The following is a 27,481-nucleotide window of genomic DNA, read 5'->3' on the forward strand; positions in this document are numbered from 1 at the left end:
AAAGTTGAAGTGGACTAGAACGAATTAATGGCGCCACCTACTGCTGAGAGTATGAAAAAAACAACAAGAAGGTGTCAAGTTCAAATGAGACATTTTATGTAGACGCCACACACGGCATTCACCACAACGATTTTTTCTTATGAAAATAAGTCATCCAGGCGCGCAAATAGAACATCTTGGCAACAACGACACGGCATCACGTCGCCACTGAAATGACCATGTGACAAAAAGACGACGAGGAAGAAAAGATTACAGGCAATAAGAAAGAGCATTGCGCAACAAACATGCAGGATTTGGAAACAGGAATGTGTGGCGAGAAACGGGAAAATGTATTGCATATTTTCAAGCGGGATTTAGACCATGATGAGTTTTAGAAGGGAAAGAAAATTGGTTTTGCTAGTTGTGTTCTATTTTTAAGATGACCTTGTTTTCAATTCAGTTTTCAATCACATTGAGGAATTAAAATTTGTGCATTTAAAAACCATGTTTGCCAGGTTTTATTAGTTTTCAAGGATTTGAAAGCATCATTCCCACCATAAGATTTTGGAACGTAATCGTTGAGAAAATTACACCCCTCTCGCAAAAACAGCTGACTTGCTTTATTTGCGATGTATGGGCGAATTGATTTCAGAGATAAAGTGTCTATGCTACATCAAAACACGCAATCAGCTGATGTTGAAGCAATACTGGCCCTTTAAAAGTTTTCCGCATTATTGCAGACGCCTTATTAACGTGGAGAAGACACAACAAAGCAGCAAAAGTTCCCAGCCACGTTTGGGAAGCGATAGAGAGAGAGGCACCACATTGTAGAAAAAGGCCTTGGAGCTTTTGTTTTCGAAGCGGTGGGGAGAGACAAGACAGGGAATGACACAATCGGGGGAAGCGATGAGAAGACCGAGGGGTCTTTGAACACAACACACACACGAGGAGCCCGCACTCGACGTTCAAAAAGCAGAAAATGTAAACTTTTTTTTTTTTGTGTCACTAGAGAAATGGCACTGCATTGAATGCTGTATGGCCTTAAGATTATTCTTGCAAAAAAGCTTCACAGTTCATGTCGGAATGGTGATGGCATGTGACGGATGAGAGGAATTTAGTAGGAAGTGTTAGCTGTATGGCTATTTCTTTTTTTTTTTCACATCAGCACCAGCTCTCTATAATTTGACGATCATCGGAGTGAAATGGCTCCGGTCAATGTAAAGTTAAAGCTGCCTGCGAGGGTCAAAAAGCAGCATTAGCACATATTAATAAATTGTGCAAGACGCTGTGCTTCTCTCTAGTCCCGTTTCGGTGTGTTTCGATATGTAAACTCGTGTGTTTTAGGGACTTTTACTGTGCTCAAATGACAATCCAGTTTTTGTTAAGTGAGGGCGGGCGGCTTAATGTCGCTTCATAGGTAGCAATTATGACGTCATGATGAATCTGAACAATGATTCCCATACACATACCAAACGTTTACATGAGGACATTGGTGCGTGTGTCGGGCAGCCGCAGGCCCACCAGGCCGCCGCAGACCAGCACGGACGACGCCAGCAGGATCGGGATGGCCTTGGTGATGCCCACCAGAGAGCCAAAGATCAGGTTGCCCAGCACGGCAGCCAGTTTGCACAAGGCGTTGCAGAACCCAAAGCCGGTGCCTCTGCAAAAGAAGTTCAGAACAGTGGAAAACATTTCAGCACATCGGTTCTTTGATTCTATCCGTCATTCGTCACCTCCTGTCGGTGGGGTAGAGCTCGGTGGTGACCACATCCAGGGAATTCCAGGCGGAGATGCTGAGGCCGTTGTAGAGGCACAACATGAAGATCATCATGGACTCGCTGGTGCCGAACCACAGGAAGAAGCAGCTGATTCCAGACAGCACCATGGAGCCCCCTACGGGCGGGACAAACAGTCACCACTCGGGGCCCCAAGTGAAGGCAGAGGGTTGCTATTTGTCAGAGGTGGTACTCTCAACTCTGTACTTAATAAGTGCATATACTTGTATTTTCAAGTATTATCCTTTTATTCTATTTATAGTATTTTGTCTCCACCCACGTGTTCTTCTGTATTTGTGACTTTGAGTGTGTACGGCTTTAAAAGGCGGGGCCTGGACTGGTGAGTGACGTGGGTGTCGACAAATGAGTGTTGTTTCGATCTCAGCTTAGTGGCTGGCTATTAACTGGCTAACTATTAGCCACTCAGAAAAATGTAACAAAGAAGAAAAAAAGAATACCGTACTCATGTAAAGTACCTAAAGAGTGTTTGTATACATCGTCACGTCATACCCAACATGCTGAGACGGCCTATTTTGTCCATGAGGAGGGCCGAGACGATGTTGCCAGGCAGCACGGCCAACGTTCCCAGGAAGTTGACAAAATAGACCCAGTACGCGCTGTAGTCGTCGTCGAAGGTCATCTGACAGCCCGTCTTGTTGTGGTGGAAGGAGCTGTTGACCAGCCTTGAGTTTGTCAGCTTCATGTCGTCGATATCTGCAAAAGCCACGTCAGGTATGGGGGGGCGGTGTAAATCCCACCTTTATATTAAATTTCCGACATGGACCACACTCTTGTTAATTTTGCTCCGGCGTATCAAAATAGACGTCATTCCCCATGGTGCATCAGCACCTTCCACGCCTTTGCTGTTTCCATGTTCAGCACTTTTCCAGAATGCTGCATGGGAAATCATGTGAAGGCTTAGACTCCCTTAAGGTCTGATTCAGCTCTGGTTTCTCTCACCGCCTTCTCTCGCCTTGCACTTCTGAAACGTTTCCATTGCACTCATTGGATTGTGTGGGGGAGGCTTGGAATTAAAGTGCAAAAATGTACCTGTGTTGTAGAAGAAAGAGTCGACAAAGGTGCAGTTTTTGAAGGAGGAGCCCACGGATGAGACGTCCTCAAAGTAGCAGTTGAGGAACGAGGAGTTGACAAACGAGACCGCCTTGAACTTCATGCTAATAAACCTGCACAGAAAAACATTTATTATGTGAAAAACATCAACAAACACATGTATGTGCACATGTATCTTTTCTTTGTCATAGACGACGGGGCGAAGCGTCAAGATAAGCCTTTTCATTTCCTGGTGGAGGCAGAGATAATGGAGACAGAATTAATATGAACGGTCATGACCAATAGTTCAAAAGAGGCCCACGACATGATGAGGTAACTAACGCCTACGGATCCAAGCGGATTACCTGTCGTTAAGGAAAACGCCATTTCTGTGTATCTGGTTCTCCAGCGTGAAGTTGAAAGTGAAATCTTCGATGCGTTCGTTGGTGTGGATCTTCACTCGCGAGGCGTAGTCGTCGGCTTGCAGATGTTTGATCACGTCGGGGAACCACACAGACAACCCGTAGAACCTGCATTTTCACATTTGAGATTTTGGTCCCAATGGAAAATAATAAAAAGTAAAGATAGAAGTTAAAACGTCGACAACTACTGATTCATGAGAGGGTTGGTCTTACCCAAAGGAGAGCGTGAACCAAACCACTGCCAGTTTCATGGTGTTGTCTTTTATTGGGTAGTCAAAGCATTTCATGAAAGTAGACAAGATCTAGTGGGGGGGAAAAAAACAAAAGGAATGATATTCATTATTATATCTTGTCTAAACAACTGTGAAAATGTGGTTGACTGAATTCCACTGTTAATATTATTTACAATTTATGGTTGTTGCTGTTACACTTGCGTCCAGTAGGTGTCAGTACTACGCTGCATTCTCAAATGACTGTCAAAACTGTCACAGTGTCAAGTATGTCGCTTTTTTAATCCTTGCGTAGTTTTTATAGTTTGGTGTATTGATTATGTCAATAAATGCACACAAAAAATATATATATAATCAACAAAATCGGACAGTGTAGAACAGGTGATGCCCAACTTGAAAGTTCAGAATTCAAACCAAAACTAACCCCTCGGAGCTCGGCCTTGACTTTGGAGAAAAACTTGACCACTGGGTTTGCAGACTCGTTCTGCAACTCCACCAGCTCGTTCAGCAGCTTGGGGATCTTAATCCGATTGACCTGTAGGGGGAGACTCTCATCAGGTCATTGACTGTTTTCTGAGGCCACAAGGGGGCGCTCTGAAGTGTCAACTCACAGTGAAGACTCTCTCGGGCTCTCCGCGAGCTCGCATGTTGGTATCATGGATGTGCTTGAGGACCATCCAGGCCTCGTCATGTTTGCCCATCTAGACGATAATTGGAAAAAGCACAATCACGCTGATAAACTGCACTCAAAAGTTTAGTGCAGGTCAACTTAAATTCACCTGGAGAAATTATGATGCATTTTTTGCTTCATCCTGAAATTTCACCCAAAAGCCCAATACTCGATCTCTGCCATTTTGACTCTTCTCTCTCACCTGTAAGAAGAAGCGAGGGCTCTCAGGCATGAAGGTGAGCGCCACCACAGCTGAGACGCAAGGCAGCGCACACACCACCACAAAAACTCGCCAGCTGTGGAACTGGTAGGCCGACCCCATGCTAAAACTCCAACCTGTGCACAGAAAGTGGCAACAAAAAAAACAAAAAAAAGCCAAACAATGCCTATGAGCGGCGATTCGGCATCATGGACTTTTAATGATCACGGTATGTTAGCTTTAGGGAACGAGTGCGTGTTTGCACGTGACCCGTATGAGCTTCCTTCTGCCCGGTCCGGTAAAAAGCTCATTAGGAGGATTTCAGCTATAATGGACTGTCGGCGATGGCTGACTGCTTGCGATACTCAACGTGATTTATGTGGCTACTCTACAGTAAGTGAGAACGCCTCCGACAAGCACACACACACACACACACACACACCGAGGAGAGCATCCAGACAAATCGGCCTTACACTGCAACATATACACACTTAAAACTGGTCACAGCAGCAGATTTGACAGTTTACATTTTAGGGACTACAAAAAAAGAAAACACACACACACAGCTGGCCTTTACTCCCCACCAGTCAATGTAAAGAGCACTGCGGCGAAACCCACAACGCACTGCGCCTTGCAGGAAAAAACAGTTGGTCCAATCAATTGACCTCCATTATGATCCTTTCGCGCCGCCTCGTGTCACATTAATGCGTCTCGTCGAATCACTTATGAAATGTAAAAAGATGGACGATGCTTCTTTACCAGCAGCCTAATAGATTTTTGGATTATGGTTATGGAACACCGACAGGGAATAGAAGAAATAAAACGATCCCATTTGCACATATGTCAGAAAAGGAGGAAGTAAAATTACGTGTATTATGAATGCCTGACCAGTAATGTTTTTCCCCTCTCTTAATGTTTATTGTCACCTTTTACTAAAAGTTGCTTTTCGTCCTGGCTTCTATTTCTTCAAGTGGCTGTGTCACGACTCCCCAGATAAGTGCTGCCACTTCATCAACGCGGCCGGCCGGTTATAGTATATCGAATGGCTTCCAGCTTTCCATTAAAACGGCTAAGCCGTTGTTTCTCTTTTACCGACTGCCGCCCCGCATCCCTTCACTTTTCCATTATCTCTCACAAAGGGTTCGTAAATCAAGCGCCGACACCCCAATAGAGTTGGTGCACCCCTATATTGACCACCTACCCAGAAAAAATAATCCAAACACACCCTGAAGTGCAACGCTTAGTAGTACAGAGCACCTCTGCAGTAATGTTAGTTCTCATGTAAAAAAATATATCCCTGGTTTTTACTTTGCTGCTCATGAATAAGATCATTTCTGCCCTAAATTTTTAAAACAGGCCTGTTACACTGACAGAATTGGCGCATCCTTCTCCCTGGCACTATAACCCGCGTCCTTGTTGTTCTCGACAGTGTTTCGCTCTCAGAATGCCGCTCTCTATTACTTCACCTTTCCATTATCCCTCACAGAGGGTTCATAAATCAAGCGCTCCCTGCCAACCTGGCCTCCGCTCTTGTCCTCCTAATCTCTTTTGTTCATTCACCAACATTTTATTGAGGTTACAATTTTTGTTTATCATGTCCAGAAGTACAAATATGCCTTCATGAAGACTAACCAACCTGTCAATTGAGCGTTACAAAAGAAAAAAAAATGCATTATTATTTCTGCGAGCGATGATTTTTCTCAACAAAGCATTCTTTTATCGTCTTGCCTGAGTTGTAAACATTCAGTTGATTCAGAAACGGATCAATCACCTATGTCGGTCAGCATTGATGAACTTTATTTCGCGTCCACACACAAAACATGCTTAGTTAAAAATAAAAAAATAAAAAGAATTTGATCTGCTGTCAGTGTGTAAAATGAGTCCCCAGCTACACCGCCACCTGCTTGTTGTTTGCGTGCGTGCCCGAGGGCTCCGGGAGTGTGGGACATATTTGCAAACGATCTCACATGTTGCCTTTTATAGACGTCACTGCGGCAGGGTGCATCGTGCACGCTCCATTTCAGTTTGCAGCAATGCGACAGCAGCAGCAAAAACTGGAGTTTGATGTATTTTTTACGCTTAAATAACTTCTCTCCAATTTCTGCAAATTGAATTTCTCGACCTAATGATGGATATACGTCATGACTATTAGCTTTAGCGCAGCAGCTATTACATAATGAAATACATAAATCTGGTATCAATGCAAATATTTTGCATGTTCAGAAATTAAAATCCAGAAATCAGGCTGGATTATTATTGTTGTCACTCACCATAGTGCGGTATGATGGCCCAAGCCATGGCTGAGGCGTAGATGCCGCCGATCATCCAGAACATGCAGAGCCAACTCAGGTGCTCTCCACGCTTTTCCCGCGCCAGCACCTCCGCAAAGTATGAAAACACAATAGGCACTGCGCCGCCAATCCTGCAAATAAATCAGTAGTAATAAAACCACATACTGACTTTCAGACGCTGAAAAATGAACTAGCTATAGAATATGATTTTTTTTTTAAACCCGCTTTGTTGACTTCCCCAAAGTTCCTAACCTCAACGTACACTTCCACAATGATGGACTAACCCGAATCCCGACAGCATGCGGCAGAAGAGGAAGGTGCTGTAGCCTTGCACGAAGGAGGAGAGGAAGGCGAAGAAGCCGTTGGAGGACAAGGATATCAGCAGGCACTGTTTGCGGCCCAGCTTGTCCGACAGGCCGCCCCAAAAGAAAGCGCCGAACATCATCCCCAGGTACACGATGCTGCCTGGAGAGAACAAAGAAACGGATTGATGCTCGGGAATTGTGTGTGCACATGTACGTAAACGTGGCGCCAAAAATTTGGAAGTCGTTTCCTGTTCTCGGGAAGAGTACAGCGTTGGAGAGCACAGTTGTCAGTCCGGTAAATAATGGCGGCGCTCTTGACGTGCTAATAAAAATGCTAATGCCTGCGGTCCTCGTTTTTTTTCCTTCCACCCTCCCTTTTTGCGCCGTGTTTGCGGTGATGGGACGGATAGGCTAAAAGTAAAAGGGTCTTATCGAGCTGCGCAGACACGCCGCCGAGAGCCGGCCATTCATTACGCGGCGACAGCTGCTAGCTCGCCATTGCAGTGGAGGCCGCGCGAACGAACTCACGACCGACTGAGCGGTGGCGGGACATGAAAATGAATAAAAAAAATAGCAAGGTGAAAGATCACGAGTGCAAAAATGGCGAGGGGACAAACAATGCGAAGATGCACACGTGTCGCCAAGACGCTCTATACAGAAGCGTCGGCTCATTTGTTTTATGGCGGCGCTCACACTGAGTTAGGATGTGTAATAAAGAGAGGAGGCGGAGGAGGTGAGGTTGTATGCGAGATTGGATTTGTTATTTCCTACAGGGTTCAAGCAAAGGTCAGACCTTTGGAACATGAACTGACTCAACACCGGCGCTGAGACAAAATATCCTGTCGTTATCGCTTAACGATACCTTTTCAACGTAGTGTGATCAAATGTTGATATTGTCGCTGTTATAATTTGGACTCAAATTATTTTAAATTATTAAACATTGTCACTGGCATTGATAGATGAAAAATATATATATTTGTAAATTTAAAAATAATTATGAAAAATAAAACAATTTGTAAAAAAAAAAGGATTTATGATTTTTAATTGCAACATTTAAAAAAAAATGCATAGAATTTGCATATTTAAATTTGCATACATAATCGCATACCTGCAACAATGGCCAACTTTTCCATGGGGGCGTTATTATTATAATTCACCTTCTATGGTCTCCACGCTTGCTGATTTGTGCTTCCTCTTTTAAATCCTAACTCCCCCTCGGCGCCTTTTGCGCGATGTTCCCGCTCGTCGGCACGCCGCGTCCCGCCACGTCCCGCCACGCTCGAGGTGTTGCGAGCCGCTAATTTCCTCGTTCAGGACACGAGGATCTTGGCAGATGACGGACGATTCCCAAAGGGGAATGATTGATTGACAGGCGGGATTCAGCAGGGGGGATGAATGAAACATTAATTACACAGACAACCTGCCGAGCCCAGAGCTACGTTTACCGTTAATGTCCTCTGAAAAATAGAAATGGCATCAACTATTAATCCACTTAACCATTTCCATCTTAGCGTGGACGACAAAAAGTCGTTCGAGTCCTAACGTAAAACTTTATAGTTTCTTTTTATTGTGAGGCACTTGGTGCTATAGTGACTCATTGTTTAGTTCTCCCCCTCTCGTCTCCAGTTGCGAGATGACTAATGTGTGGAATGTGGGTGAAAAACAAACCATCCTTAGATTCGCATCATTAGGGTACACCTGCGCCGTTAGCTCATGAGAGATAACACAAGTGGTGATGCAAAAGTTTGCAAACGAAAATGTCCCCTAAAATATAAGACGCCGCGCCTCAGCTAGTCCCTGAATGCAACATTTAGCGTCACAGAATTGTCAGTGTGTTGAGATGTGTGTGCTGCATGCGCCACATGGAATTCAGCGCGGACAACTAAATTCCTTACCGAGCCATCCGGCGCCCGAGTTGGGCACGCACATGTCCGTCTCGGCGCTGGGCAGGACGAATCCCACCACGAACACCTCCACGCCATCTGACATCAGAGCCAGGCCTAGCACGAAGAAGAGCTGCCATTGGAACCTCCCGTGGCCGCACTCCTGCATGATGAGCTCGTACTGCTGCGCCAGTTCCTCCTCGTCGGCCTGACGCTCGTTCTCCAGTTCCTTGTGGCTCTTCGGAGCGTCACCCGCCAGTTGGCCCAGAGGCATCTGTCCGTCCCGTTGTTTGGCGTCCTGGTAGGCGGGCACGCCTTGGTACTCACCCTCGTAGATCTCATCTTCGTCATCGTGGCCCTCCGTGGCGTCGCTGGACGCCCCGTCCTCGGCCGCGTCGTCGTCGTAGCGCCTGTCCGCTTGTCCGTATGAATTGTACTCGTTCTCCTCCTCCTCGTCGTTTTGGAATCGATCGTAGCTACGGTGCGCCGAGTATTCATCCGAGGCGCGGTCCACCGCCTTGTTGAAGTTCTTCCCGGCTTGCTTCTTGGCTTCCTTGGCGATGTCCTTGGCCCCTTTGACCAGGGAAGTCCTGTTGTTGTGTGTTTCATTCATCTTGACGCAGACCAAGCTGAGCACTAAGTGTTTCCTATTTCTGCAGCTCCAGCCGATGGATGTACGTAGCTGGCGGGGACACGCCGGGGGTAATTTAGAAGGTCAAGCGAGCAACAGCCGGGTTCGCCAGTCGGCTGCCGGGATAATAATTAAGTGCTGAGGTCAAACCCCATGGAGCTGGAAAGGAGGCCTTTGAAATTGGAAAACTCCTCAGTTGCGGAGGAGCTCAGCAGACGCGGCTATCAGCCTGCAGGAACACAGGGAGAAAGCACTTCATTAAAAGTTAGCTGATGAAAACCCGACTGCAGCGTCGAGCAAACGTCATTTTTACGGCCCTCTTGAAACTGCTCGGTTCCGTAATCTGTTTTTTTTTTTTTTTTTTACGATTAACCACAACTACTTTATGATCCCGCTTTAATAACATGTCAAACTCATTTAAAAAAAATAAATGCCTTAGTGACGATTTCAAGAATCAAACCGTAAAAGCTCTTTTCTGTACTGTGTCAAGGGCTATTTGATTTTACTTTGGTGATTTCATCCTGGAACACGTCAGCCCGTGTGAGTGAGAGCCCCCGGGGCTCGTGCCACGGCTGTCGTCGCCAAAGACCTGTCAGCACATCGGGGCCTTGTCGCCTGCAGCGCAAAGCCCTTTAGCTGTTAGTGGCAGGCCAATAACCGCACGGACACGTGTGAAGTCGCACTTTGATGAGTGGACACTTGAGATTTTCTCTGCTTATCTATTGTGCTTTTCAAAATTCTTTTAGTTTTTATGTCCAGATTGAGCTAGCCCCCCCCCCCCCCCCAAAAAAGCGTACACTGAATAGTGTGTCAGCGTGATATGTTAACAGCGGCAAATATAAAGAAGATGAAATCCATCTTTTCCACATTAGCGCTAATGTGCTAGCAGCGCGTTCGTATGGGCACACTGCCGGGAGCAGAGGGGCTGCAGACGTTGGCTGAAGCGCCCAAATGGAGCGTGGCAGCTTGATGTATGGCGCCTCCGCTCACCTTTTGCTCAGCGCCATGAGATAAAACATCAGTCGGGATCAGTCATCTGAACGCGGGCGCGCCAGGGGGGCTCGCGGGAAGGCGCCCGGGAGACTTTGGTGCAATGCAGCAGCGAAATGAAGCGGGAAATGGCTCGTAACTAACTTTTCTTTGGCGCGACTGGGTGATGAGGAGGCAGCTGACCCTGGCTTTGGATGCACCTGTCAAGGCCCAGAATGCACTGAGTGAAGTAAATGCCTTCTGGGTACTTTGTGTTATTGACCGCGCAAACTCTTTGGAGCAGCTCCAGGAAATGCTGTCTGACCTGGCTGTGAGGAAATTCTGAAAATCAGACAAATGCGCTGATGGTTAGTCTTTTTTTATTTCACAGCTTTCAAAGATTTACTCTTTCCATGTACTACATAACTCTGTTTTAGTTTCTTAATTTGACTTAACGACTTAATGAATCAGCACGTCAATCGTTGACCTTGCTAGCTCAGAAAAGCACCTAATTTTTCTTAATGGGGTGCACTAAATATGATCAGACGGCCTCCTGATGGGAAAGTAAACAATTTTCCTGCACTGTGGTGCTGTTATTCTTTAATCACTGATGTGAACGCATCACGAACTCCACTTGGACGAGGCTTTTGGCGAGAAAGGAAAAACGCTTGCTGTGTTCCGCAGCGATTGGGCAAGCGGCGTCATGTGACATCCAGGTTGACAATATGGAAATGTGGCGCCCTGCAGGCTTGCTGCAGCTTCCGCAGATGGCTGCAGTGAGCATTGGCTAATGTGCATCATGCGAACAAAAAGCACACGCCAAACGTGGCTGCAGATGCTGTGCAATCCAGCACACAGCTTTGTTCGCTTTCTTATGTTACATCCGCACGAGAAAAGTCACCATTGGGTGTCTTTGTGACTTCTCTGTGTTTCAACCCAAAAAAAGTTACGATTTTCAATTTTAACTTCATATTTATTGTATCGTATGTAAGTTATACTGTTCCGTAACATGCTATACATTGCAAATGATGTGAGCTTTCTGACAAGAGGGACAATGACACAGTGGAGGCATTTTTAGCGGATGTCAGCATTTTATGAGCACCAGTGAGTTATTGAGCAGCAAATTTATTTGGAAGGTTTTGAGATCAAATGGTCCATTATGAGAAGGCGGACATGTTAAGCTTGACAACATCCACCTACACACATAATGACCATCATGAAACATTAGTGTAGATATTCAAATGATTGATTTGATATTATTAATATAATTATTATATCATATTTTTCCAACTCTTTCGACTCCCATTAAAGTAAGACCAATTTATCAATGAGATAAATAAGCGATGGCTTCAGATTCCTACCAAATCGACTTCAGCATAATAGCAAAGTATTCCTAGTTCATTACCTCACACCGCTAATTCCATCAAAGAAGGGTCCAAACTTTTAATGGAACTCCTCCAATCTGACTTGCGAGTCCTCTGCAGCCTGTGGCTCATTCCAAGCGGATGGAGGAAAAGGCATCAATCAACGCGAGAGGCGTTTGACGCGTTACGTCCCGTAATTAGATTTCTCTGGGCTGTCCCGCTCCGTGAGCATCCATCCTACAACCCTCCCTTCCTCTCCCCACCCCAACACCTTCGGGTTAGCTCACGCTGCAGCGCTTTCCTGAGTAATGGCTGCATGTGTTCCTAACACCCCCTCCCTCTTTTATTACACACCCTCTGCAGCCTCACTCCTCAAGGGGTGCTTGCCTCAGTGCTGTATTTGCCGGTACAGAACTTTTCAAGCTCCCCCTGGAAGAGAATTTTTGCCCAACTTTTCCTTCAACCTCATCTAAACTTAGTGGGGAGGGGGGGGGGGGGGATGTTCCTAGACATGCAATATCTAATAAAAAAAAAAAAATGAACCACTCACCATGGTTGAGATTGTCTGCCAGCCAACGCGTGGGATCGTGTGCACTCCACGCTTGTTCCGATGGAGATGCTCGCCGCTCGATGCTGCAGTCCGACAAGAGCGAGAGAGGCTGGGGGAGGTTGGAAAGCGTGAGTGCAACCAGGGGAGGGGAGGGGAAGGGAGGGAGGGAAGGAGGTAGGAGGAGCTGCACAGACTGAAATAATCAATAGGATATACAACAATTGGCCGAGACAGTCGGTGGAGTATAAACAGGCAGTTAGAGTGAGACGGGACCCTGAGGAGGAAGTTCACTCAGGGATGACTGCAGCTTCAGATCACTGATGAATTCTTAGCTAATTTCTACAGCTCCGATTTTACCTTCTGGTGTAACACGTCAAACAGTTGCCAGACAACAGCAATGGCGGCTTTAAACTTCACTTACCATCCATCCATCCATCCATTTTCTGAACCGCTTAGTCCCCACGGGGGTCGCGGGTGTGCTGGAGCCTATCTCAGCGGTCATCGGGCAGTAGGCGGGGGACACCCTGAACCGGTTGCCAGCCAATCGCAGGGCACACAGAGACAAACAACCATCCGCACTCGCACCAAGGGACAATTTGGAGTCTTCAATCGGCCTATCAAGCATGTTTTTGGGATGTGGGAGGAAACCGGAGTGCCCGGAGAAAACCCACGCGGGCCCGGGGAGAACATGCAAACTCCACACAGGGAGGGCCGGAGGTGGAATCGAACCCGCACCCTCCTAACTGTGAGGCGGACGTGCTACCCAGCGCGCCACCGAGCCGCCTCCACTTACCATTCCTGGGATTTTCTTAAATACCGCTGCTGTCCTGCGTCTGAATCCACCTCCAAGCGAGCGCCAGTGTCTGGTGTGAAACATAAACAACAAAAACTGCTTTCAACACAACCTGGTGGAGAAGGTGAGTGTTTTTTTGGGAGATTTGAAAACCAAGTTGGACCCGAACGTCCTTTAACATCCCAGGAAACGTCACCGGCAGCTGGATGATCGCAGATGCTGGGTGAAAGGAACCAATTCCTCCTCTCCCCGACCCACAAAAAAAGGCCAAGACGCTCATCATGGCCTTTGGAGGGCCATTGTAAACAATCAATGAGCAATCCCCCCCAACTCATCTTCTCCAGAAATAACCACATCTCAAGCAGCCAGGAAGGAAGGACACCCCTCTTGCGCTTCACAGAAAAAAATATATTTGCATTTCAATCCAGCAGATGTCAGGGGAATGATGCGGAACGTCCAGAAAGCAACTCGTTAAGCCACGTCATCACCATTAGTGATAAGTAAAGGCACTAAAACCATTTTATCTTCTGGTTTCAGTGCTTTATCGCCCAAAAAAAAGTCATCAATTGGTGGTATCATTAAACCGGAGCGAAGATGCTGCTGACTCAGCATGCGGCTGCATCTTGAGGCCCGTAAAACAAAACAAAAAACAGAAAAAAAACGCCTGCTGCTGTCCAGATACCACAGTGGTGTTAAGTAATGAGACAAATAGCTTTGAGAATAGCCTGGCGGGTTAACACGAGGTTAATTACATTTCTTAAACACAGAAGGGGGGAGATGGCGGTTAAAAAACAGGACTAGTTAAGATCGGAATAAATAGACTTGACAAATTTTCACCAATGTGAAAGCAGATTTCAGAGACTTTCATTCAAATTTGTCAATATGGTGTGTCAAACATTTTTATTTTAAGAAATCCTAAAGCGATTCTAGTTTGCATGACAAAGGTATTTCGCTATTTTGCAAATCTTTCAGACTATTGTTTAACATTTTGCTTTTCAGCCACATTATCTCTTGTGCGCAAATCTCTCGCAAATGTTGAAATGTCAAGTGCCTTTCCTCCCGGGACCAAGTGCTCACTCTGCAGTGGGGGGGTGAGTGGGAGAATAAGAATTTTTTAGCAGTGTGATTTTAGCCAGTATTACATCACATCATGTCTAACATACAGTAGTATATTAGGCCTAAGTGTTCATCAAAAAATAGGGCAGAGGGTGATTGTCATAATAATAAAAATTGAAATCCTTTATAAAAATCCACATTACCATTGTGCTTTAAATTGGGAAAATAAAAAAAAAAAATACAATGATTTAAGTAAAATAAAACAAAAGGTGACAAGAATGTTTAAAAACAACCACTCCTTAAGATAAAGAATATAACAAAAAGACTGATTCCGTAATTGTCCTTCCACTAGGTTGGTAACGCTTTGGAAGAAAATGAGCAACACAAACTCCCGACACGCAGCGCAACTTTTCGACACTAATAGCACGCAACGTGCTGACATCTGCGCACGAGTGGGCGTCGTCGCTGACAAGTCTGGCCGTGAGAACGCTTTGTCGAGCGCGAGTTAATTCTAAGCGGCATGTGTGGGGGTGCGGTGGGAAGGTGACACGTAACCTTCTCGAGCGACCAGGTTCTCCGTTTGATGCAGGAATCTAGGAAAAACGGGTGACAGTGAAAGCAGCAGTCACAATGAATGAGCAAACCGCAGCCCAAAATGGCCGATTTCAGGGCAACTCTACATAAATGGCCATAAACTTTGCATTATGAGTGAGCTTTTTCTAACCACAGATTTTCAGAATGTGAGCTGCCGAGAAGATGTTTTTGTTTCCACGATAGTATGATGCTCGAGAGATTGTTTTAACAAGTGTGTGTGTGTGTGTGTGTGTGTGTGTTTGTGTGGGTGGTTGCTAAGTTTTACCTCCCCTGTCGCCATTTCACACAAACACATGAGATGAAAACATTCCAGATCTCAGATAATTGGTTTTATCATTATATTGCTAAAAATATAGCTTCTACAACAAAATGAATCACTTTAAAATATGATTTCATAAAAATATTACAGGCTTTCACCTTGGCTGAAAAAAAAGCTACTACACATGGAAATAACAATAACCGCAATGTCATACGATGCAATAAATGTCACTGTTTTCCTGGAAATCGTTTCATCCCTCTTCCACAAACACACACAGGAGAGCGAGGTGGCTCGGCGACGCACTCCTTAATTTGTCATCTCTCATTAAGATGGAGGCTAATAGATGGGCCTTGTGACAGTGATGTTAATTGTTTCGCCCCCTCGTCAGCCGGGGGTTGCGTGGTACGAGCGAAGACGGTGATAAATAACCATCAATCATCTTGTTGTTGTCTATCTTGTACACAATATAGATTTATTTACTGCTGATGTGGAAGCAAACAAGTTCTTTCTTTTCTTTTTGTTTCATCAGCTCATCATCTTTGATCTGCTGAGGAGCCTGTTTCAGAGAAGATGGCTGAGCGATGAAGGGAAGCTGCGGTGATTCCTGCGAGGCAGTCTTCACCACCACACACACGCGCGCACACACACACACCTCCTCTTCCTCACGACAGTGAAGCATCATGTGTGACTCACAGCTGGGAATTCCTTTGGGTGGTGACGGGCACGTCCTCGCCTCAGCGCTCGCCTCTGAATGGAGGCGACAGCGCGCTGAGTGTGCGTTTTATCTGTGTGTGATATTATGACATTAGCTTCTGGCTAATGGCCTCTTAGCACGCTTGTAGTTTGCAGACACGCTGCATCAGGCACAGAGCTGCTTCTAATATCACTAAATATTGATAAAGTTATTTTTTTGTGCAATTTGTGGGCAAGGCTGAGCACTATGCCCCGAATAGCTGAGGTTCACTGTCCTCTTTACATCTCCATGGTGTGGAGCAACAGTGTAGCCTGCTGGCTGGTCATCACACTACTCCATCTTCAACCCTATTTTACAGTAAATACAGAACATTTTATAGCTTTGAGTAGAGCGCCGACCTTAGCCAACGTCGAGCTTTTCGGTCTTGATGGAGCTAATAAAGCGGATTCCTCAACCGCTTTATAGTCCCCCACACGCCTCAATATTTGCTCGTTTGACATTCGTCCCCATTTTCACTCGGTAAAAAAAGGGGGAGATTGCTGAGCTGGCAAAAACCCGCCTGTCCGGCGAAGGTCAAAGCGTTCCCGCGTCGCTGATAAATGAGTCGCACGCGCCGCAATGACGTTCTGCTTCATTGAGTTTAACGTGACTAAAGGAGGGCAAGCAGGTACGACGTGCCAAAACTGCTGAGTCACTTAAAAAGGATTTCATCAAGTGTATTTGACTCATCATTTTTTGCATGTGGGGTCAGGGGTTCGGTGTCCCAACACATCCAGTAGATGGCACCATAGGGACACACTAATTGGCTTAAAAAAACGATTGTGCTATTTCGAAATGTATTGCAATTTTATTTGAAGCTTTTATTTACAAATTCTGACACTGTTTGTAGATTTATGAACGCAACAATATATGTCATTTTTGAGGATATGGATGAGTGTCGTTGTACAAGAGAAAGGAGGAACCCTCAGTAATGCAACTCCTACTGCAATGTCTACGTAATTGCAGCAGAGGGCGCTACTAGCCCATAAACAAGAACAATCATTATCTGGGCCCCAACAGGACAGAAAATAACTTGGGTGAAAAAAACAAAACAAAACAAAAAAGTGTAATCTGCACTTTCCTGTGACACGCTGACACCATCCAAATGTTCCGGGCTAATCTCGATTTGTCTCACTCGTGTTTCTAGTATTGACCATGGAGCAACATGCAGCTGGAATGAGGATATGATTTAATCAGATTTCATCATCTCATATGACTCATTCATGGGGCTCAGAGTGAATCACAGATGTCGGCAAAAGGTCACAAGACAATTAGTGAACTCGAGTAGTACCTACTGAAATGTCCAGTGAATGAAAATATTGATATTTGTCACCTTGAACAAATAACCAAACAAATCAACACGTCATTTCCACAAAACCTTTCAACAGAACTTTTTTTCTTTTACTTAGCTGTGGATGTGTGGGTCTATTAGAGGGAAGGATTTAATGGTTCAAATGGTTGTTTATGAAAATATATGAATTAACATTCCCTCTCCGCTATAGAGAAGCGTTACATTGTGTCGCTAATGGATGCCTTGCGGTTTTGGAGGTCTGGTGACTCTGCCGGATGACTGCTGAACTCGTGACGAGGCTAAACTCTCTCCTCTTGTACACAACATATATCATTGGTGCTAGCATATTATCGGTGTTAGCATTTGCGGAAGGAGGCCCAGGGATTACAGTGTGACTCATTAAGCAAAGGTTTATTTCAAGCATGGGGGAGGGAAGCACATGAACGCTTTACTGGATTACGTTTTATTCCAGGAAATGTATATGGAATGTTATGTTCAAGACCTGACTATATACTTTTTACGCAATGCTGTATGTAGAATACAATCTCACATTGTCTTTTGACATTAAATTGTTCCATTAGATCTCATGAAGATGGAATAAACTTTGACTCACCCTTATAGGTCCCTTAAAGATTCAAATGCCATAGATGGAAGTCCTTTTCCGGCTGCTAACTCACTTTTGATATTACTCCTAAAAAGAAAAAAAAAATCATGATGAAAAGTCAAAAATGTATAGGAATTTTAAAGACTCAAATAAAGGACAACAGATAAAGTAAACAAGAGGTTGATGTATTTTGAATGAACAAGCCTTAAAATAATTCTATAAATTTAGTTATTTTCCAATGAATATAAATGCAATTATATAATTTTCAAAAATCAGATATTCAGGTTTTATTTCATTATTATCACAAAGCATCCTCCACAGATTTTGGTATATTAGCATCAGATCCTGCTGCAGCTGTGCCTACAGTTTATTGCCCGTGCGTTCATAATACATTCAAAAATAAAATTATACAATTTTATTTTTTATGTAAACGCTGTAACATGGCCGATTTAAGTCTGGGGGTTTCCATGTTGCGTGTTTGGCTGCTAAATCTGTCTCTTTCTATTTCAAGAGGAATCAAGACAAAAGGGGCGGGGCCTACCTCTCCATTTCAGGAAGTGATTCGTTGACGTCACGGCAGCCAGCGCCCCTCTGAGCTGTAGCCACACATGAACGCGGGCACAAGCGCGCGCGCTGAAGCACCCGCTGGTTAGAGAAGAGGAAGGACGGTAGAGAGGGAGGGACGTCAAGTGGACATGGCGAAAAGCGGGCAAGCAGTCTTAAACCGCATCATCTGAACGGCACGGAAATACTTACGTACGTCTACCGAGGTCTGTCACCCCCCTTCTGTCTTTCTCTCTCCCTCAAAGACGGCATTTTGTTCTTTCCCCCCCGACATGATTCGGTGAGCTGTTGCCCCTATTTTACGTCCGGAATTATTGTTAGTAGCCCACCTTAGCACGTTAATTAACAACACCAACGACATGTCGGACAACCAGAGTTGGAACTCTTCTGGTTCCGAAGAGGATTCGGAGCCCAGAGAGGAGACGGGGCACTTGGTGGGCGTCGGCGTGTTCGGCGGGGTACTCAGCAAGGTGAGTCTCCTTGGTCTTATTAATCACGTGACGTCATTTCCGCAGGGTTTGTAACTTTATTTATAGTTTCATCGTGTTCACAATATACATGTTCAATAAAGATTGTGTGTAGTTGTGTTTTTAGGAACACACAGCAAGAAACTTTATTACTTTGGGGATAACTTAGGAAATTCAACCCGACCGCAATAGACCACCGTGAGGTCTAGATTTTTTTTTTTTTAAAACAACTTTATCTCCAGAGGACGCCTTACATCAAATAGGCACACCCACCTTTATTTGAGAATATATGAAGAAACGGTGTAAGTCTTCCCATTTCACATAGTTGACAAGTTTGTCTCATGGCATGTTTACAACCGGACCTGAGTAATAAAAATATGAAAAAAAGTGTCACTTACAGTGCAGTATTTTCGTCATATATATCAGGACCCAACAATAATGAACTGACACCAAATAGAACCTGCTATTGCCACACAAAAATAACAAGTGGACAAAGAAATACAGACGCACACATTTTGGGCGAACAAATGGCTTTTATAGGTGAGCAAATGTAAGTTCAATGGAGCTGGTAGTCTGAAAACAGATTATGCGCTGACCTGCTAACCAAGCACATTGCAAGATTACACGCACATCCACATGGGGATGAGCTCACCTGCTCCATGGCGGCACAGGTAAAGTCCACCGTGCGTCACAGAGGCCTTGCCGGGGGGGGGATTAAAAAGGCTGCAGCTGACAGACACGTGGCTTTACATCTGGTAAACTTGCCCTATAAATATTTTGAGGAACTTCTATCATTCCATCCAAAAGAAGTTAACCGCAAATGTATTAAAATTGTATCTCAAGTTACATTTAAAATCTCGTAAAGTCCATGTGTTTCTAACGGGTTCTCTTGCTCCCCGCAGTGGACCAACTACATCCATGGATGGCAGGACCGCTGGGTAGTGTTGAAGAACAACACGCTCAGCTACTACAAGTCGCAAGATGAGACCGAGTATGGTTGCCGTGGCTCGTTATGCCTCAGCAAGGCAGTTATCACGGTGAGGGCCCCCGACCACACATCCCCGCCACACGCAATCCGTTTACCACACACATAGCGCAAGCCCCTGACTCTTGCATTTCAATTTGCACAAGTTCCAGACACTGTTGGCTGGTTTCACCGATTAAAATTCCCCAGTTAAGCTTGCTTAAGTCAAAGACAAAACTTCAAATAGTTTTTGTTTTGTTTTCCCCACTCACATAGTTGGCAAATTTGCCGCATGATATGTTTACCACACACACTTAAGTCTCATTAAATATTTTCAAGAATAAATCCTTAAATCTGCTTTACAGATGTCGTAAAAATACCAAAGACCCAATAAAAACTCAAAGACGAACGCTCAATTCAGTGATGCACATTATGAGCTTATCTGCTCTTAAAAAAAAGTTTTGCATTTAATTTTCCAAAAATAAAGACTTTAGAGGAGAAACATTTTGCATCGCTTGTCTTTCAACACTCTTTAGTCAAATATCGTAGCGCACGTTCGGCAAATTATACGCTACACTTCATCCAATTTCATCAGTTAATTAATTAGTAGTCTTTGGGAAACTGTCAATTTTATATCATCCTTATCCAGGGCCTAAAATGCTTTCCTTATGAGCACAGATGTGTGTTAAAAAAATGTGAATCAGATGTTGAGCATCCACCAAATGGTTCTCATTTCCTGAATCCCCGTCGGACAACGCTGCAATCGGGCTGAGAAACTTTACCCCGTTGTTCCACAGGTACACGTGGTCCAAATATGTGTCCTGTGGTCCGCTCGAGGCCAACATGCTGTCTTTATCAGCAGACGTCCTGACTAGAGAATGCGTCTTTTGTGCAGCAAGTCGAACCCTCCAGTCACTCACTATTTGAGTTTGGAGTTTTCAACGCACTCGGCGGCATTGCCCTGCACAAACAAAGAAATACCGCGTTTAATTAGTCGCTGTTCCCAGGCACTAGACAACCATTTTGTTGCCATTAAGTGTATTTGCACAGCTTCGGTCCTCCCTGCCCAATGTAAATATTAACTTACATGTCGTACACTCCGCGCTTTTGACAGTCCTCATTCTAATTCAAATACGCCCAAGTGGAGATAACCGCACTTCTACCTCTGTGTCGTTATCTGATGTTTCTAAACCAAACGTACTATCAAGTGAGAGATAGTCAGGGAGTTGCTTACCAAAGGGGGTCGGTCGACACAGAGTGCGTGAAAGAAAGCGTCGCTACAGGCAGGAAATAGAACTTTCTTTTACACAAGTTCATTTGTCATGCAGGAGGATAAATGATCACATCTTCTGTTGTTACGTCGCTTCTTCCTTTTTGCTGAAGCAAATGTTGAGTCACACGTCCGCTTTTTAGGACTGTAAGATTCACTTCTCAAGTTTCAAGATAGTTATTGTTTCTAAATGACAGATTCAAATGTTCCACTAAGACTCTTAGCTCAAAGTTAATGGCAACATTAAAAGGGATCAATAAATTGTTAGCATAATACCGTCATTCACACGCAAAGGATTAATAATAGATTTACTGAATTAAACATTTACACATTGCATTATGCATGATGTGTTGCGTAGAGATCTCCAGCGAACAATCATAGAGCAATCTGCTCCCCCCCCCCCATGTGTGTTTTATTCAGCTCATTCTTTCCTTTCTCCTCATGTGTTCTTTAGCAGCTGATGACTATCACAAGCCAGGCAAACATCACAAGCTTTTCTTTTTTGTTTGCGCAGCCCCACGAGTTTGACGAGTGCAGGCTGGACATCAGCGTCAACGACAGCGTGTGGTACCTGAGGGCCCAGGACCCCGAGCGCAGGCGCTTCTGGATCGACTCCATCGAGCAGCACAGGGTCAGCCGCGTGCACCTCCCGTTATTGTGTCCCTGTAAATTGAAAAGAAAGTTGGCACACCACAGGGGAAAGTAAAATGAACATAATTGGTCAGGTATACAGATTTAGGCTTCTGACTTTCTCGCCTGATCTGCGCGCACTCAGTCAACAACGAGGCGCTCTAAAAGAATTTCTAAATTTACTTTACAGGGACCTTTTATAGTGCGTTGTGCTGTTGACAGCGTGAAAATTCCGACTTCCTCATTGAATGTCACAACAAAATTTCACTTCTCATACAGTTGCCAAAGTGTGCTGAGTATTTCTCATGTACTTGCCAAAAGAACTCGGGATGAAACGCAGTACAAGTATTTGTGTGTACAGTATTTACAGTGGGTGTGATTTAACCCACTGGGAAATAGTAGAGATTTGATTAATCAAGTTTTTAGTTTTTTTGGACTTGTATAATTCATTTTAACTTAGTGTCATTTGAGCTTGTTGTACTGAGCAGGCATGACAGTGACTCAGATGTGAAAAGTGGTTTTAAATCTGATGTTTTGGCTTCTATGCTTCACAACATGTTTTTTTATTTAGCCTAAAATATTTGACAAGTGGTTTCAAAATAGTTCAGCCTCCGTTCATGTTGAGTGTTTCCCTAGTGACATCGCCAACTACTGGCTTACCATGCGTGTTGGTGATGTTTGAAGGCGGAGCTTGGACAAGACGAGGAGAATGCCTTCACGTCTTGAGTTTAAATTTGGGAAATCCCCCCACACCCCGTGAACCCTCATAGCTTCCCACCCCCCATCTCCTGACCAGCCCCAGGAAGCGTCACGGGGCCATGACTCACCCTCGTGCACTCCCCCCCTAAACACACATTTTAGTTGTCATTCCACCCAGAATGAGTCACCATGAAAGAACCCCATCCCCCAAAGTACTCTCCAGAATCCAGACCACCATCAAGTCTCCCTGGAAACACAACACCAGCTCCTGTTGGGATTCGGCCTGATACAGTATATTAGCACCAGCGTGCTATACGAAGATAAAGTAACACAACAATCCGTTCTGCTGGACAGGCTGCTTCCCTTCATTTGATTACGTTCCCCTTATCACACAAAACAGCTTGGTGGTGCGTGGAGCAGACTTTGCGCACGCGCACTCATCACGTCTGAGCTGATTAACGTGTGCCCTTGGCTCCAAAGACTGAAATCCACCAGCAGTTACTCCTGGTCATTGACCTACAGTTACCTTTGGCATATGGGCGAGTGGGAGGGGCGAGCTATTTGTGTCTGTGCTGCTCCCTGGTGGTGCAGCACGGAAGTGTCTCTAACAAGAGGGATAGATCCATTGCCATGGTTACAAGATTTGTGGTAAACAAACTGGGATTAGATTAGAAAGGGAATTTTCCACTTCTGTGGGCCACACATTTTTTTTCCTCTTCTTTTATTTGTCATTTCTTCTCTTCATCAGGCCGATCCGGGCTACGGTTCCGAGTCCAGCCTGCGGCGACATGGCTCCATGCTGTCGCTCACTTCGGCCACCAGCATCTACTCGGCCACCTCTACCTCATCCTTCAAGGTGACGATTGAACTTCTCCTGCCTTCTCCTTATTGTTATTTACTGTGCTGAATGTGTTCATTCCAACATGGCTGCCTTGTTTGTAGAAGGGCCACAGCTTGACGGAGAAACTGGCGGAGATGGAGACCTTCCGAGACATCCTGTGTCGGCAGGTGGACACGCTGCAGCGATACTTTGATGGCTGTGCCGACGGCGTGTCCAAGGACGAACTACAGAGGGACAAGAGTAAGCCGGCATCATCGAAAGTGATCAGTCTATTAAAACGTCTTATCACCAGCTGTTGCCCTCTTTCAGTACACAGTAATGTTAGAAGGTTCTGTCAAATAGGAAAGCAGCACAGCAGTCGGTGCCAATGAAGTATGTTGGTGTGAAACATAATGACGAGTTCTGTATGTCGCGACGGGATTTTGTTTAGCCTGGGTTGTGACTTGAGATTTGGGAGAGTCGTCATGACACAATAGTCTATGTCTGACCTTCGAACTGTTAACATGAATAGTGGACTATACTGTAATGTTTGGATTCCATCGTTCTTTTGTGAATTATTGTGGTAATGTGTGTGTGTGAACATTCCCGCATAGCTGCCTGCAGTCGTTCACGCCTTCCGTTCCCATCACCGCTCCCTCTCGCCCTCGCTCCGTTCTCCAGATGAAACTGCACCATTGTCATCACCACATCAGCCTCAGACGCTTTGCGTGTGTCAGTCGGTGTGCCTCTGCGATGACAGCCTTTTTTTCTTTCAGTCATGGAGGACGATGAGGACGATTTTCCCAGCACTCGCACCGACGGAGAGTTTCTTCACAACAACAGCGCCAAAGACAAACGTACGTCAGGCAAATAAGTTTCAAATTTGATGCCTGTCCGCACGCTAAGCTGACTGTTGGCTTGTTGCCGACGTGCAGCGTACCAGTGCCCCAATCCCAAGGGAGTGAACGGCATCGACTTTAAAGGGGAGGCCATCACGTTCAAAGCCACCACCGCCGGAATCCTGGCCACCCTTTCGCACTGCATCGACCTGATGGTCAAGAGAGAGGACAGCTGGCAGAAGAGGCTGGACAAGGTGGGCTCATTTATCCTCACAATGTGGACCAGGGGTTGAATTGCAAGCAATTGTTTGTAGTCTGCGACGTCGATAAGCGATATTTGGAGTTAATATTCATTTACAGTAAAAAGAAAAATACGAGCAATTTTGGTAGTATCAACGGCAACAGTTGCGCAGTAGAGACGTGGTTTTAATTGCTTTTAAAATATGTATAGTTATTAAATGACTTTTAAAATTCCCTTGGCTGAAGGAGATGGAAAAAAGACGAAGAATCGAGGACAGCTACAAGTCGGCCCTCAACGAGTTGAAGAAGAAGTCCCACTTTGGTGGCCCAGATTATGAGGTAATCAAGTCATCCATTTTTATTATGTTTTGTTTTTGAATCATGAGCGCAAGTGTTGACGCGTCTTCCCATCAACACCAGGAGGGTCCGAACAGCCTCATCAACGAGGAGGAGTTCTTCGACGCAGTCGAAGCCGCTCTTGACCGACAGGACAAAATCGAACAGGTAAGCGGATAAATATGTTTGAGCTAGTTGTGTTCTGTCATGGGAAAAATGTTGACCATTTTGTAGGCAACATTATTTTTATTGAAGAAATAAGTATGGTAAATGCTATAAAAACATGCCTAAAGTGTATTTAAATAGAGTATGTCTATATTGCGTATTTACTTTAAGTCAATTTTTTGTTTGTTCCAGTGTCAGACGGAGAAGACCAGAATGCAGAGATCTAGTCCACTTCCACCACCAGACATCTTCTCCAGCTCGGGCTCTCACAGATTATCTGAGCAGGTTCTCACTCTTTGTTTTCGTCCCTCGTGCACGTCTCAACACTGCGATTGCAAAAAAAATAAACTTTTGCTTCATTTCTGGCAGGTGGAGGAGATGGTGCAGAGTCACATGACCTACTCGCTTCAGGACGTCGGCGGTGATGCAAACTGGCAGCTGGTAGTGGAGGAAGGAGAGATGAAGGTGTGTCATTTTTATTTCCTATTGTAAGTGTAACCTTTTGTTTGGATGTTGATCCTGACTCAAAGTTTTTCCCTGATGCATGTAGGTGTACAGGAGGGAAGTGGAGGAGAATGGCATTGTGCTGGACCCACTGAAGGCCACGCACTCTGTAAAGGGCGTGACGGGACATGAGGTGTGCCACTACTTTTGGGACACAGCCTACCGCAACGACTGGGAGAGTACGTGTATTGTCACGCCGGGCCTCCAAGTGTGATTAGGTTTTTCCTCATTATGTCACTCTCCGCCTCCCCTGCAGCCACCATCGAGAACTTCAACATTGTGGAAACGCTGTCGGAGAACGCCGTCATCGTCTACCAGACGCACAAGGTACCACTGCGCCTCAATTCATCCGTATTGGCCCAAGGAATTTGTAATGGTAGTTTGGGCTCAGAGTAAAAGTAGAAATTAATTCATCAAAAAAAAAAAGGTCCAAAATATTGCCTACAATGAAATTGACCACTTAATGTGTTCCCTCAGAGGGTTTGGCCTGCCTCCCAGCGTGACGTTCTGTACCTGTCGGCCATGCGCAAGATAGTGGCAAGCAACGAGAACGACCCCGATACGTGGCTGGTGTGCAACTTTTCCGTGGACCACCACGACGCGCAGGTGAGCGGCGAGCCGCCGAAGGGACGCGACTTTCACTTTTCCCCCACGCATTAACCCAAACTGCTTTTTATTTTTAGCCAAGCAGCCGCTGCGTACGAGCCAAGATCAACATCGCCATTATCTGCCAGACCCTGGTCAGTCCACCAGAGGGCGACAAGGAGATCAGCAGAGACAATGTGCTTTGTAAAATCACATATGTAGCCAATGGTGGGTCTCAAACACAACTACACACTGTATGCTGCTATATACTATGCTAGGATGTGTGTTTATCCATTATTTTAATTACCAATTATGGATGTGGTGTGCTAAACAAGACATTCCTTTCTAGAAGAAAAGCCTCCCAGTGTAAAACATTTTTCTTGCAAACAGCTGGAATACAGCAAAAAAAAAAAAGGACAACTTTGCAGCCATTTTGTGAAATGCAAGTGTTTGTGTTGTGTGCAGTGAATCCCGGAGGCTGGGCGCCAGCCACGGTGCTGCGGGCAGTGGCCAAGAGAGAGTACCCCAAGTTCCTGAAGCGCTTCACCTCCTACGTGCAGGAGAAGACCGCTGGCAAGCCCATCTTGTTCTGATCCTCTCTTGCAATGTCACATCAAATCTTTATTGTAGCAAGCCGTGTTCACACTGAAGAGGATTAAAAAAAACAAGCACACATACAATCACACAGCTTTGAACCTGAAAAAAATAGTTGGTCAAATAGTTGGTAAAATGTAAACGTAAAACTTTTTCCGGGAAAAAGAAATCTGATCATAATTTATTTTTTTTCCTTGGAAAAAAAATATTTTTCTGTAAGAAATAGGCTTAAGACTTTTATTAAAAGAGAAGTTTGATTTTGTTTCAAGGTTTTTAATTGTTTTTTTTCTCTCTCAGAACATTTTCCTTGAAAAAAAATCCAATATTTTCAGACTTTTTATGTCTAAAGATATCTTTTTTGAAGAAATACTATTTTCTTGAAAATGTGTATTATTTTCAAGGATTTTTTTTCTCTGACACCTGCTTTTTTTTTTTTTTCAAAATACTTCACCCAAAAAATCTTATCTTGACTTTTGACTCGCACCAAATAAAATTCTACTTTTTTTTTTTTTTAAACTTTTCAGTGTGAAACTAATATTGCTTGATATGATTGACACCAAGCAAGATTCCTTCCCAGCCGCCAATGTGCTCCAGCAACATTTCAGATTGCCTGGTTACTCAATGCAAAGTGCATTGAAACGACGTGTACGTATGTTCTATAACAAAGTTGTAAAGAGCTCCAAGAGACATATCTTGGCTATCAGACTGTTTTAGACTTGCAGCTTTTTTTTTGCAGTGATGATTTATTTGATTGAATAAAGAGAACCGAGGGGACCGCCGTGATAAACTGTGGACCCCTATGACGTAAAACACTAATCCCGCTAATGAGCGCATCTGATTTGAAGCGCAGAGGGCGGGATCAGCTCAACTAAAATTGTAAGCGTGTCGCAAATGCTTTTTGTTGCATCGTGACCACGTGGAGCCCCACATGCCTTAGTGGCTTTGTTAGAAGGGAGGTGGCAACAATTTGACACCTATGATGTCATTAGACAAGTGCCCATATATTGAGAAACAAACATTTTTACAATCTATATTGTTATAATGTTCAATTGTGATGTGACATCTAGACTTTGACTTCCCCTTTACTAATTGGATTTGCTTGTGCATTTTTACCTGATTGTTATGTTGCCAATTAAAATGACATGTTTTAAAACTT

General features: G+C 44.7%; 2 protein-coding genes and 1 long non-coding RNA gene across 5 annotated transcripts; 2 read left to right on the plus strand and 1 right to left on the minus strand.

Moving 5' to 3' along the window:
• Window positions 1-74: 74 nt before the first annotated feature.
• Window positions 75-18,313, minus strand: LOC119131008 (synaptic vesicle glycoprotein 2C-like). 2 transcript variants are annotated; one of them, XM_037265063.1, is made up of 17 exons: window positions 18,190-18,313; window positions 17,658-17,735; window positions 13,112-13,181; window positions 12,319-12,427; window positions 10,426-10,746; window positions 8,817-9,664; window positions 6,901-7,081; window positions 6,596-6,747; window positions 4,329-4,462; window positions 4,068-4,157; window positions 3,881-3,991; window positions 3,440-3,528; window positions 3,170-3,334; window positions 2,805-2,938; window positions 2,265-2,468; window positions 1,713-1,872; window positions 75-1,639 (listed from the first exon to the last, which is right to left on the minus strand). In XM_037265063.1, the coding sequence occupies exons 6-17, from the start codon at window positions 9,415-9,417 to the stop codon at window positions 1,456-1,458; spliced, it is 2,205 nt and encodes a 734-aa protein (XP_037120958.1). In that variant the 5' UTR covers window positions 9,418-9,664; window positions 10,426-10,746; window positions 12,319-12,427; window positions 13,112-13,181; window positions 17,658-17,735; window positions 18,190-18,313; the 3' UTR covers window positions 75-1,455. The 2 variants fall into 2 exon arrangements, with proteins under 2 accessions (XP_037120958.1, XP_037120957.1); XM_037265062.1 differs by lacking the exon at window positions 10,426-10,746.
• On the plus strand, window positions 13,108-17,635 carry LOC119131040. Its single transcript, XR_005099577.1, has 2 exons — window positions 13,108-13,235; window positions 15,550-17,635. It is a non-coding gene; the product is annotated as an uncharacterized LOC119131040 (long non-coding RNA).
• Window positions 18,267-27,481, plus strand: LOC119131010 (ceramide transfer protein-like). 2 transcript variants are annotated; one of them, XM_037265066.1, is made up of 16 exons: window positions 18,267-18,682; window positions 19,582-19,716; window positions 21,428-21,544; window positions 22,991-23,098; window positions 23,185-23,323; window positions 23,839-23,919; window positions 23,998-24,155; window positions 24,388-24,480; window positions 24,562-24,645; window positions 24,835-24,927; window positions 25,012-25,107; window positions 25,193-25,325; window positions 25,403-25,473; window positions 25,624-25,752; window positions 25,830-25,959; window positions 26,197-27,481. In XM_037265066.1, the coding sequence occupies exons 1-16, from the start codon at window positions 18,572-18,574 to the stop codon at window positions 26,322-26,324; spliced, it is 1,806 nt and encodes a 601-aa protein (XP_037120961.1). In that variant the 5' UTR covers window positions 18,267-18,571; the 3' UTR covers window positions 26,325-27,481. The 2 variants fall into 2 exon arrangements, with proteins under 2 accessions (XP_037120961.1, XP_037120960.1); XM_037265065.1 differs by having other exon boundaries at window positions 24,835-25,107.

This window comes from Syngnathus acus, chromosome 12, assembly GCF_901709675.1.
Source record: "Syngnathus acus chromosome 12, fSynAcu1.2, whole genome shotgun sequence".
Lineage (NCBI taxonomy): Eukaryota > Metazoa > Chordata > Actinopteri > Syngnathiformes > Syngnathidae > Syngnathus > Syngnathus acus.